At 40.9% G+C, this 12621-nt stretch overlaps 1 protein-coding gene across 1 annotated transcript in view; it reads left to right on the top strand.

The window, feature by feature from the left end:
• The first annotated feature begins 4540 nt into the window (after nucleotides 1–4540).
• OSBPL11 (oxysterol binding protein like 11) overlaps nucleotides 4541–12621 on the top strand; it is an 84358-nt gene continuing 76277 nt past the window's right edge. Inside the window, exon 1 of the mRNA XM_045502369.1 lies at nucleotides 4541–5579. Coding sequence (XP_045358325.1) covers nucleotides 5263–5579 — 317 coding nt within the window. The 5' untranslated portion in view covers nucleotides 4541–5262. The remainder of the gene's footprint in view (nucleotides 5580–12621) is intronic.

Genomic DNA, 12621 nt, shown 5'->3' with positions numbered 1-12621 from the left:
AAATCTAATTATCTCCCAAAGGCCCCATCTCCAAATACCATCACATTGGGGATTAGGAATTAAATACACAAACTTTTGGGGAACACATTTTAATCTATAGCAGAGATGTCATTCTTTTTTGAAAAAAAAATTTAACTTTATTTATTTTGAGAGAGAAAGAAAGTGAGAAGGGGAGGGGCAGAGAGAGAGAGAGAGAGAGAGAGAGAGAGAGGGAGTGAGAGAATTCCAAGCAGGCTCTGTGCTGCAAGCACAGAGTCTGACACAGGGCTGGAACCCACAAATCGTGAGATCATGACCTGAGCCGAAACAAGAGTCAGATGCTTAACTGACTGAGCCACGAGGTGCACTCTAGCAGAGTCATTATTACTATCATTTTACAAGGAAGAAAACAGGTACAAAGAGCTCAGGTAATTTGCCCAAAGTCACATGCAGTGGAATTAGTATCCAATGATTGTCATTCTGGCACATATCCAAAAATATTTTTGTGAGGAAGAAGAAAATGGCACAATATTACCAGCCCTGAACCAAAATCATGAATTCTGAAAGTGCTTGACAAAAAAATACCAAAGGCCTACAATTTCTAATCCAAGGAACAAACCCTAAAGGGAAACTTCTTTAAAAAGTCCTATATGCTGGCCTATCATGGGTATAAAGCTTCTAAAACTGAATGTTAATCAAATGTCCTTTTTTCTTTTTTTTAAATTATGCAATGGTTATCCTTGTACTTACTCCCTTGACTTTTTTTTTTTTTTTTAAGTTGGGAGAGAGGGAGAGGGAGAATCCCAAGATTCCGAGAGCCTGACACGGGGCTTAATCCCACGACCCTGGGAACAGGACCTGAGTGGAAATGAAGAGTCTGACACTCAACTGATTGAGCCACCCAGGTGTCCCAAAATGTTCTTGACCACTATGCTTTTCAGCTTCTTTCCATGTGGAAGGATGCTCTGATCCATCATCCAAGTAGAATGCTGACGAATGCACAATAATGTCTTCACAGAGATGAACATATCCTTCTTTGAAGTCTTTCAAAAAAGTGCATTTCTTTATCTTCTTTGTTCAAGTCATATGCTCTTCTTTCTCTTTAGACATTGGATGAAACAGACTCAGTTTACAATAAAAGAAGTTTTTGCTTTAAGAAAACAAAATATCTGTCCATCAACTCTCCTAGCTCTGGCTCATGAGTCTATGAACATCTTGTAACCTTCTGGTAAAAAGTGCATCCTGCTGAGTGTCTTGCACAAAAAGTGTACTCAAACTTGAACACTCTGGACTGAATTTTTTTTTATTATTAACACTTGTCTTTCCATTTGCTATACATCATCTGTTGTGCACCTGGTCAGCATAAGCTAGTCCCCAAGTCTTATCACCATTGGGAGGAATGCCAAAATAGTCCCTGGGTCTCTAAAGCTAAAGCTTTTTCCAGACTCCATGCTGTCTCCCGTCCTTGGATTGGCATGTTCCTCCTTTGCACCTCTCATTGATCCAATGAAGGCATACACTCAAAACTTCTTTTCCTTGATTGGAGTGGATTAGCATGGCTTACTTTTACAGTTGGCTGACCTCATTGATTATATAGAGATCTTTATCTCGATCAGTATGGGACTATAAACGAATAACTCTCAATCCTATAGCTATTACAACACCATTTTTTCTTGGACAGAGGAGTTTGGAATTTTTTTCAGAAATAATGAAAGGTCTTTGGAGGGTTCTGAGTTTCATCAGAAGGTTGTCGTCTGTGATGTGTAGAACAGACTGGCATTGGAGAGGTCTGTAAGAATATTTCCTGCACTGTTGGAAATTCAATCCACTTTCAGTGCTGTAGCCACCTCCACACCCATACGGTTTGGATCCAATTACTGCCCTATCCTCATTGCCATCACCCTAGTCTGATCCATTATCACTTCTCACTTCATTTCTTGTAAAGCTTCCTAACGAGTCTCCCTGCTTCCTCTTTTTCTCCCACTAAAATCAATTCTCTACATGGTAACTAGAGAATTTTTTTAAAAAAATAATTTTATTTTGTTATCATTCATGCATCCTAAATTCACCCATTTAAAGTATACAACTAAACAGATATTAATATATTCACAAGATTGCACAACCATTTGCAAGCATCTAATTTTAAAACATTTTAATTACCCTTCAAAAAACCCCATATCTATTAGCAGTAATTTCCCATTCCTCTTTCCTCCCAGCCTCTGGCAACCACTAATCTACTTCCTGCTTCTATAGATTTGCCGATTCTGGACATTCATATAAATGGAATCATAAAATATGTGGTTTTTTGTGTCTTGCTTCTTAGACTTAGTGTAATGCTTCTACCAGAAGTGTGTGAGGAGTACCGTTTCTTCTCCATGTTCCTCATCAAGATCAACAATTGGTTATTGTCTTTTTTATTATAGCCATCCTAGTGGTTGGGAATCACCATCTCATTGTGGTTTTGATCTGTGTTTCCTTGGTAAATAATGTTGAGACTCTCTTAATGTACTTATTGACTTTTGGTATATCTTCTTTGAAGAAATTTTTATCTAGCTCCTTTGCCCATTTTAAATAGGGTTATTTATTTTTTTAATTAATGAGCTGTAAGAGTGCTTTACATAAAGTAAATATTAGTTCCTTATCAGATACATGGTTTGTAAATATTTTTCTCCCATTTTCTGGGTTATTTTTTCACTTTTTCTTTTAACACTTATTTTTATTTTTATTTTTTTTTTGAGAGAGAGCAAGTGGAGGAGGGGCAGAGAGAGAGGGAGGCAAAATCTCAAGCAGGCTCTACACTGTCAGTGCAGAGTACTATGTGGGACTTGAACTCACAAACTGTGAGATTATGATCTGAGCTGAAATCGAGAGTTGGACATTTAACCAACTGAGCTACCCAGGCACCTCTCTGTTTCCTACTTTTTTGATGGTATTGTTTGTAGCACCAAAGTTTTTAATTTTCATGACTCTGAATCTAGCTACTTTTTTCTTTTGTTGCTTAGGCTTTGATGTCATTTCTAAGAGGGTTTGCCTAACTCCAGGTCATGGAGATTTACCCCTATATATATATTTTTAGGAGTTTTATGGTTTCAGCTCTTTGTCTTTGATCCATTTTGAATTAATTTTTGTGTATGATGTGAGGTAGGGATCCAATTTCATTCTTTATATAGATATCCACTTGATCCAACACTATTTGTTGAAGAGACCAGAGAGATCTTTTAAAAACATAGATCAGATTACAAACCTTCTCTGTTTAATTTTTCAATAACTTTCCATTGCACTTAACAATAAAATCCGAATTTCTCTGCCTACCTCTTCACTCTCATTTTATGCTACTCTCTCTCTTGCTCACCATGCTGCCAGGTCTCTCATTCCCCAGAATAAATAAAGCTTTCTTTTCCCTTAGCTTCCTCATGTTTCTTCATTTCTCACCTTAAATATCTTCTCGTAGATGACTTTTCTCAACCTTTCTTCTAAAACAGATTCTCTGTCCCATCCCACTTTTTTTTTATAACATCTCCTTTAATTTTCTTCATAGCTTTAATTATGTATGTATCCGCATTTGTTTTACTGCGTTTTTTTTTTAAATGTTTTTATTTATTTTTGAGACAGAGAGAGACAGAGCACCAGCAGGGGAGGGGCAGAGAGGGAGGGAGACACAGAATCTGAAGCAGGCTGCAGACTCTGAGCTGTCAGCACAGAGGCTGACAAGGACGACGTGTGTCTCAAACTCATCCACTGTGAGATCATGACCTGAGCTGAAGTCAGAGGCTTAACCGACTGAGCCACCCAGGCGTCCCCTGCGTTTTTACTTTGGTAATACTTCTTTGCATTTGCCTTCGTGTTTTGCATATGACATACATTCAATTCACAAATCATGTTGTTAGAAACTAGAATTTACAATTAGTTGGGATGTTAAAAATTACCTTCAACTACTCCTTCTTTACAGGTGAAAAAAACAGTCTAAAGAGTGTGAGTTGTCTGGGGTCAGAGAAACAGTACCTAGTTTGATTCTGAGAACTATAATTTCCACAACAATTTCATTTTCATTTGCAACAATGATTTGCCCTATTCCAATGTCATGCAATTTTTGCAAAAATCACTAAAATGAAGACGAGTTTTCTTCTTGTTGTTGTTTTAATGTTTATTTATTTGGGGGGGGGGGGGGAGAGAGAGAGAAAGAGAGAGTTCCAAGCAGGCTCCATGCTGTCAGCATGGTCTAAGGTGGGGCTTGAACTCACCAACCTGGAGGTCATGACCTGAACTGCAAGCAAGAGTCCGACCATTAACCAACTGAGCCACCCAGGCACTCCAAATAGGAGGGTTTTTAGCAATTTGTTACAGAAATGACATTATTTTTCTAAGCCTTCATTCTAAGATGCCTAGAATGGGCCCTCCAACGGATGGACAGGACCTGGTTAAGAAGGTCAGAAGTCACACTTCACAACGGCACTAAGTCGGACTTCTTTGTTTCTCCCTCCTTGGCTGTCCCACCTCCCTCCCTTTCCCTTCTTCCGGGTCAACCCCCCCAACACCGCTACCCCCGAGGCTCCGCCCCCTTCAGGGCCGCGTGCCCTGCGCCAAGATGGCGCCAGGCGCTTCTGCTTCGGAAGTGAGCTCACACTACTCCGGAAGGGAAGGCGGGGAAAGAGCAGGCGGGTGGGTGACCCGCTGTGGGGCTGTGGGTGGGGCGGCGACCGCTGCTGTGGTATTCACGCTTGGGGCTGGGGAGAGGGCGAGGGACTCGCCGGTCTTGGGAGCCCAGTCGAGGGCCCTGGGCCGGGGGCGTTGGAGGAAGTCGCCCCGAGAGGCTCGCCACTGGCCGGAGGAGAGGCGGCCCAGGGAGCCGGCGTCCCGCCCCCGGCGGCCTCCTTCCCCAGCCCTCCTCCCGGGTTGCGCGCGGGCGGTCCCTGTTCTGTCACGGGGGCTGCGGCGGGAACCGTCGAGCGGGCTGGACGGAACCCCCCGCCAGAGGACCCGCTGGAGGAGCAGAGGGAGCGCGGCGGGCCAGTCCGTCAGCTCAGAGGTCAGGCCTCGGGTCGCGGTCCGTGGTCCTCCGTCCTTCGGCGAGCCCTCTTGGCTAAGAGTCCCCGACCTCCCCGCACTGCTTCTGCTTCTCCTTTGAGTAAACCACCAAACCCTCTGGCAGGGTGATTTTTTTCCTCCTTGCATTTGCCGGGAAAGAGATATATATTTAAAGGGTTTCTGTCCTCATTGCTACCCTTGCCCTCTTAAAAGTTTTCCTTTGGTAGGAATGCTTGTATTCCTTCCCTGGACCATTTGATGGTTCCCATCCAGCCGCGGCCTGATTTAGCAATTGGAATCACCTTCAGATCAAATCTTAAAAATTCGCACCTACAAAACTACTCTGCAGAGTTGTTTCCTCCCGCCCAAGAAGGGCAAATGGACTTTGGAGTTAAGATGCAGGGGGGTGAACCAGTGTCAACAATGAAAGTCTCAGAGAGTGAAGGAAAGCTGGAGGGCCTGGCCACAGCGGTGACCCCAAACAAGAACAGCAGCAACAGCAGCTGTGGGGGTGGAATCAGCAGCAGCAGCAGCAGCAGTAGTCGCGGTGGCAGTGCAAAAGGCTGGCAGTACAGGTAGGTCCTTTCTTCAAGGTGATTTCTTCAGGTGGGGGTGACTATGCTGGGGTCTGCATTTTGGCGGTTGTTGAAAGGTAAAGTTACCTAGTGACTTCCAGAAGCAACTAATACATCTCATTTGTACCTGGGATCTCAGCTTTCATAAGCAAGATTTCATTCATTCATTCGTCCATTCAACAGGTATTTATGGAAGGCCTTTCGGAGAATACATAAGTGTATCCCTGAACTTCCTCTACATCCCTAGAGTTCATTCCTCTTCTGATTTAATTCTGTGCTCACTTCTGCTTTTGTGTGTGTTGTAATTTGTTTACAGGCCTGTGTTTACAGTTCCTGCTTGACTGTGAAGGCAGGAACTGCTTAACTCAGCTCTCTCCAGAGGCTAGGAAATGCTAGGTGCTCAAACATATTTGTCAAGTGATTGAATGGAATCATTGAATAAGAAAAGATTCTTGCAGCCCCTGGGTGATTCAGTCTGTTAAGCCTCTGACTTTGGCTCAGGTCATGATCCTGGCATGGGGCTCTGTGCTGATAGCTCAGAGCCTGGAGCCTGCTTTCTCTCTCTCTCTCTCTCTCTCTCTCTCTCTCTCTCTCCCTCCCCCTCTCTCTCTCTCCCTCCCTCCCTCCCTCTCCCCATTTGCACTCTGTCTTTCTCTCAAAAATAAGCATTTAAAAAAAAAAAGATTTTTGCCCTCATGGTGTTTGTGACTTAGAAGGGGAGATACACGTAAATAATTTGAACACAGGGGCACAGATACAGATACTGGTGCCTCTAATACTCTAAACCAGGGAGACTGGAGACATTTCAGTTTGAGTTGGTCAAGCCATTTAACTCTGTCATGATGAGAAATTCTACATTTGTTAATTTTCATTAATATGGAGGATAAATTTAAGGAGCAGGAAGAGAGTGCTGGAGAAGCAATGGTAGTTTTGTTTTTGCTTTTGATGAGTAAAGAATAGGAGGATATAACCAGAATCTTTTTAATTGAGATATATTTTACATGTAACATATTAGATTCAGGTGTACAACATGATTCCCTATTTGTATGTGTTGATCACCACAGTAAATCTAGTGAACATCCATCACCATACATAGTTACAATATTTTTTTTATTGTGATGAGAACTTTTAAGATTTCTCTCTTAGCAACTCTCAAATACACAAAATGTTATCATTAATTATAGTCACCATGCTGTACATTACATCCCAGGACTTATGTTGTAACTGGAAGCTTGTACCTTTTGGCCACCTTCACCCAATTCACAGTCCATGCCTCCACCCCATTCCCCCACCTCTGGCAAACCACTGGTCTGTCCCTATCTAGGAGTTCATTTTTATTTTATTTTGTTTTGTTTGTTTTTTTAGATTTCATGTATAAGTGAGATCACACAGTATTTGTTTGTCTAACTTCACTTAATGCCCTCAGGGTCCATCCATGTTTTTGCAAATGGCAAGATTTCCTTTTTTTTTTGGTGGCTAAATAATATTCCATTTTATATACTACATTTTCTTTATTTGTTCATCCGTTGATGGACACTTAGGGTGCTTCCACGTCTTGGCTATTGTAAATAATGCTGCATTGAACATAGGGGTGCAGATAATCTTTTCAAGTTAATGTTTTCTTCTTTTAATGTTTATTTATTTTTGAGACACACACACACACACACACACACACACACACACACACACAGAGCATGAGCGGGGGAAGGGCAGAGAGAGAGGGAGACACACAGACTCTGAAGCAGGCTCCAGGCTGAGCCTATCAGCACAGGGTCCGATGGAGGACTCGAACTCACAAACTGTGAGGTCATGACCTGAGCCCAAGTCGGATGCTTAACTGACTGTGCCCCCCAAGTGCGCCCCCCCCTTTTTTTTTTCCAGATAAATACCCAGAAGTAGAATTGCTAGATCACCAGAATCTTAAGAAATGAATTCAGGCTATACCATTGTATTGCAGCTAAAGAAATGAATTGTTAAATTTTGGTTAACTGACTCCCTGTGTACTTAACTCTAGTCATTTTTAGCCCTGTGCTATTTGTAGTTGTGAAATTTGTGTGAAACTTGAAAGGGATTAAAGCCAAGATTTTGTGGGACACCTGAATGGCTCATTTGGTTCAGTATCCAACTCTGGATTTTAGCTTGGGTCACAATCTCACGTTTTTTGAGTTTAAGCCCTGAGTCAGGCTCTGTGCTGCTTGGGATTCTCTTTCTCTCTCTCTCTCTGTCTTCCCCTTCCCACTCTCACTGTCTCTCTCTCTCTTTCAAAATAAATTAAAAAAAATAAAGCTAAGATTTTTGTGAACGATATATACTTAGCTATACACAGTATACACATAATATCCATATGTGTGAAATATGCATGACTATTAGCATACAGAAATGAAGTGTAGAAAATTATAACTTTATTGGTAAGTGATTTTAGGACAGGAAAGTATATTTAGTTACTGTGAGATATTTAGGGTCACTTTTGGAATCAACATGATCCCTTTTTTTGGTGGCTGAAGACTAACCATGTAAGATTATCAATTACTTGGCAAGGATATTTTGATATGACGTAAGGAAGCAAAATAAAGTAATATTCCAAGTCAGAAGTCTGTCTTCTGATAGATATCCTCAACTTTTTGAAACCCACTCTCAGTTGAATTAAAAAGTGAAACAGAATTTTTAGCCCTGGAAAGAGTTGTCATAAAGCCACGCACTTTACTCCTGTACTTCAATTCAGAACTGTATTATCCTTTGTTTAGTGTATTATTTAATGGTTACATGATTTTCAAACTAGAATCTATTGGAAGCACATATGAAAAAGGTTATCACGGTAAATGTACCAGAGAAAATGGCAACTGATAAGTGTAGGACAGCCCAAGAAGATTTGAAAAATTAACATGCAGACTCAGCTATATTGCTTCCTAGTACAATAATCAGTCATAATGGCCTTAAGTCATCTAGGAAAGCACAGTGTATAAGAAGACAGAACCACGTGATACAGTGTTGAACAATTTCAAAGAAAATAGCTGAAAGAAAAGATGCTTAAATATTTGGAAAGTGCTGTTATGTGAAACTCTTCCCTAAGGGTGCAGATATATAATGTGTTACTGCATTTACATACTGACATATTTTTATTTTAATGAAGTTTGTCCAAGACTAATCCTTCAACCTAGCTCTCGATTTAATTTGTCCCTTTGTCCTCTAGGACATTGATGAAGCAGTTTTCTCCATTGCCCTGAGTTGCTTTTTCTTCCTGGCTTCTTCCTCTGAGACTCAAAGTTTCTAGACTTAAAAAAACAAGTATAGTAAAACTCAGCTTAATTCTTTCCTCTTAAAACTCATTTACACACAACTGCTTCCATTTCTTTAATCCTTGTTTATTTCTCAACCCATGATATTTGGCTCTATCCACACCAAGGATAGGAGTGAAAAAATGATGAATTTTTTTTAGATTCTTATTCCCATTGATTTCTCTATAACTGTATTAGTTACAATTCTTTTCTTGCCTTTTCTTTTTCTTTTTCTTTTTCTTTTTTTTTTTTTTAAAGATTTTACTTTTAAGTAATCCCTACACCCACCATGGGGCTTGAATTTACCACCCTGAGATCAAGAGTTGCATGCTCCACTGACTGGGCCAGCCAAGCGCCTCTCTTTTCTTGAGTTTTTGATATTACTTTCTCTTGGTTTCTCCTTTATCCTCTGAATTTTTTTTTTCTCCGTTTCTTTGGTTGGCTCTTTTCCTTAAAAGGCTGGTATGATATTCCATCATTTTCTTTCCTTAAGCTGCATGTTTTCTGTTTGTTATCTTATTCTCTTCCATGGCTTCAGCTATTTCTATAATTTCGGAGGCAGTACATTCAACGGCCTACCTGTAATTTGCTACTGTTCCATTTTAAAAGTGGAGATTTTTGGTTATGTCTTACTGAGTAGTTGAAATTCAGTAAAGACCCTGTGATTCAGACCTGGACTTTGGCTTTACAAACTTAGAAAATTAATAAGCATCATGTTTTTGAGGTTTATAGATGCTGTCACATACCATTCCTTCATTCTTTTTTATGACTGAATAATATTCCATTATATGAATATACCATATTTTGTTATTCATCATTTGACAGACATTTGGATTGTTTCTGTTTTGTGGCTATTATGAATAATGCTACTTTGAACGTTTGTGTTCAAGTTTTGTGTGGATATGTGTTTTCATTTCTCTTGGGTGTATATCTAGGAGTGGAATTGCTGGGTCGTATGGTAACTTTACGCTTAACTTTTTGAGGAACTGTCAGACTATTTTTTTTTAATTTAATTTAATTTTTAGAGAAGGAGCACAAGTGGGGCAGAGGGGTAGAGGGAAAGAGAATCTCAACCAGGCTCCACACTCAGTGCAGAGCCCATTGCAGGGCTTGATTCCACAACTGTGAGATTGTGACCTGAACCAAAATCAAAAATCAGACACTCAACCCACTGAGCCACCCAGGTGCCCCCAGACTATTTTCTAAAGTAGCTATACCATTTTACATTCTTGCCAGCAGTTTATTGAGTTTTAGCTTCTTCATATTCTTACCAGCACTTTATTGTCTTTTTGATTAAAAAAATTTGTTTTTGGGGCGCCTGGGTGGCGCAGTCGTTTAAGCGTCCGACTTCAGCCAGGTCACGATCTCGCGGTCCGTGAGTTCGAGCCCCGCGTCGGGCTCTGGGCTGATGGCTCAGAGCCTGGAGCCTGTTTCTGATTCTGTGTCTCCCTCTCTCTCTGCCCCTCCCCCATTCATGCTGTGTCTCTCTCTGTCCCAAAAATAAATAAAACGTTAAAAAAAAATTAAAAAAAAAAAATTTGTTTTTTACATTTTTTTTTTTTTTTTTTTTTTGAGAGACAGAGACAGAGCACAAGTCAGGGAGGGGCAGAGACAGAATGAGACACAGAATCCGAAGCAGGCTCCAGGCTCTGAGCTGTCAGCATAGAGCCCGATGCAGGGCTCAAACCCACAAACCGCGAGATCATGACCTGAGCCGAAGTCGTACGCTCAACCGCTCAACCATCTAAGCCACCCAAGCGCCCCTGTCCTTTTTATTTTAAATGTTTATTTTGAGAGAGAGAAAGAGCACCTGTGCGTGCAAGCTGGGGGGTGGGCAAAGAGAGAGGGAGAGAGTGGGAATCCCAGTCAGTGTGGAGCCTGACAGGGGGCTCAGTCTCAGAACTGTGAGACCATGACCTGAGCCAAAATCAGGAGTCGGACATTTAATTGCCTGAGCCACCCAAGTGCCCCCAATTTTTTTTTAATGTTTATAAATTTCTTTTTATGTTTATTATTTATTTTGAAATATGTGAGATAGTGTATTATCTACTGTTGTGTTACAAATTACCCCAAAATTTAGTGTGTTGAAACAGTAACATTTTTTATCCCAGAGTGTTCTGAAGCTTAGGTGGGTCCACTCGTTCTGGGTATTTCACAAGGCTACAGTTATCTTGAGGCTCAGCTGGGAAGAATCCACTTCCTGGCTCATTCGTGGCTCTTGGCACAATTCATTTCTTTTGGCCTGTTGGACAAAGACCTCAGTTCCTTATAAACTGACCGCTGGTGGTTTCCTTTGGTTCCTGGCTTCATGGGCATCTCCACAGAGCATGTTACTACTTGACGGCTTGTTATTTCAGAGTGAGGAAGTAAGAAAACGAGAATGCTAGCAAGATGGAAGTGACAGTCTTTTGTAACTTAAACATGGAAGTAAAGTCGCCATCACTTTTCACTATACTAGAAGTGAGTGATGAGTTGTGCCTGGGTGGCGCAGTCAGTTAAGCATCTGACTCTTGATTTCAGCTCAGGTCATGAGCTCATGGTTAATGAGATCAAGCCCTGTATTGGGCTTTGTGCTGGCATCATGGAGCCTCCTTAGGATTCTCTCTCTCTCCCTCTGTCTCTGCCTCTCTTCCACTTGGGCATGGAATGAGTAAATGATGAGGTTCAGCCCACACAAGGGTGTGAATACCAGCAGGTGAGGATCATGGGAGCCACATTAGAAGGTGCCTATTACAGATGATAGTATAAATAGGCTCTAGATCATCATCTATTGTTGAGACAGATTTGACAAGTAGGCAATTGGAAATTTGTTTCTAAAGCTGAGAGTTTGGGACTGAAACTGATTGTCAGGGAATAAGAGGAGCTACTAGGAGATCAGTTGTAATGACCTAGACATGAGATAATACAGGGAAAGTGTTAGTAGGCTGGAAAAGAAGGAAACCATGGGAGGAAGGTTGACAGACCTTGGTGATGTACTGAGGGAAGGAAGTAAAAATTGACCTCTGTCATCCAGATTTGAAACTTTGGGAAGTCTACACGAGAAACAGATTTGGGGAGTCAAATGATGCATTTGGTTTTCCGTATGTTGAACTTAAGTTGCTAGAATGTTTAAGTTGCATATCCAGCTAGACTTTAGAGATGTGGAGCATATCCAGCAAAGTAGATAATTGCCTTTGTAGTATCCAGAATGTATTCACTTCTGTTGTCACATTTAATCCTCACTATAGCTCTTAGAGGAAGGTAGGAAGGACACTGTTATCACCATTTTATAGTTGAATAAAACAGAAGTCAAAATGAATTGACCAGAGCCACGGCTAGTGAGCGGAAGAACTTTTATTTCTAAGTAGTTATTTGTGTAGAGGAATTTAAAGTTGATACACTCTCTAAAGGAATGGATAGTTATTGATAAATAGTTTAGGACATGGTGGTTTCATCCTTCACTGGTGTTCTAACTCATGCAGCAAATATTTTTGAGCCTCTATGATGTAGAGCCCTGTTATTTCCAAATTAATGTATACATTCATAACAGTGAAAAGTAAGGACTCCCAAGGCTTATTTTGGGAAGATTCTGGAAAAGAATCAGAAAAGAGAAGAGAGGTGCCTGGCAAGCTCAGTCAGTAGAGCATGAGACTCTTGATCTTGGGATTGAGTTTGAGCCCCACATTGGATGTAGAGATTATGTAAAAATAAAGTCTTTCAAAAAAAAAAAGAAAGAAAGAAAGAGAAGAGCCTCAGCTGCATTTGCAAAATATATCACGATGACCCTT

The sequence above is a fragment of the Leopardus geoffroyi genome, chromosome C2 (assembly GCF_018350155.1).
Source record: "Leopardus geoffroyi isolate Oge1 chromosome C2, O.geoffroyi_Oge1_pat1.0, whole genome shotgun sequence".
In the NCBI taxonomy this organism is placed as follows: domain Eukaryota; kingdom Metazoa; phylum Chordata; class Mammalia; order Carnivora; family Felidae; genus Leopardus; species Leopardus geoffroyi.
Note: the sequence above shows the minus strand (reverse complement) of the source record. Positions and strands in the feature narration are given on the sequence as shown.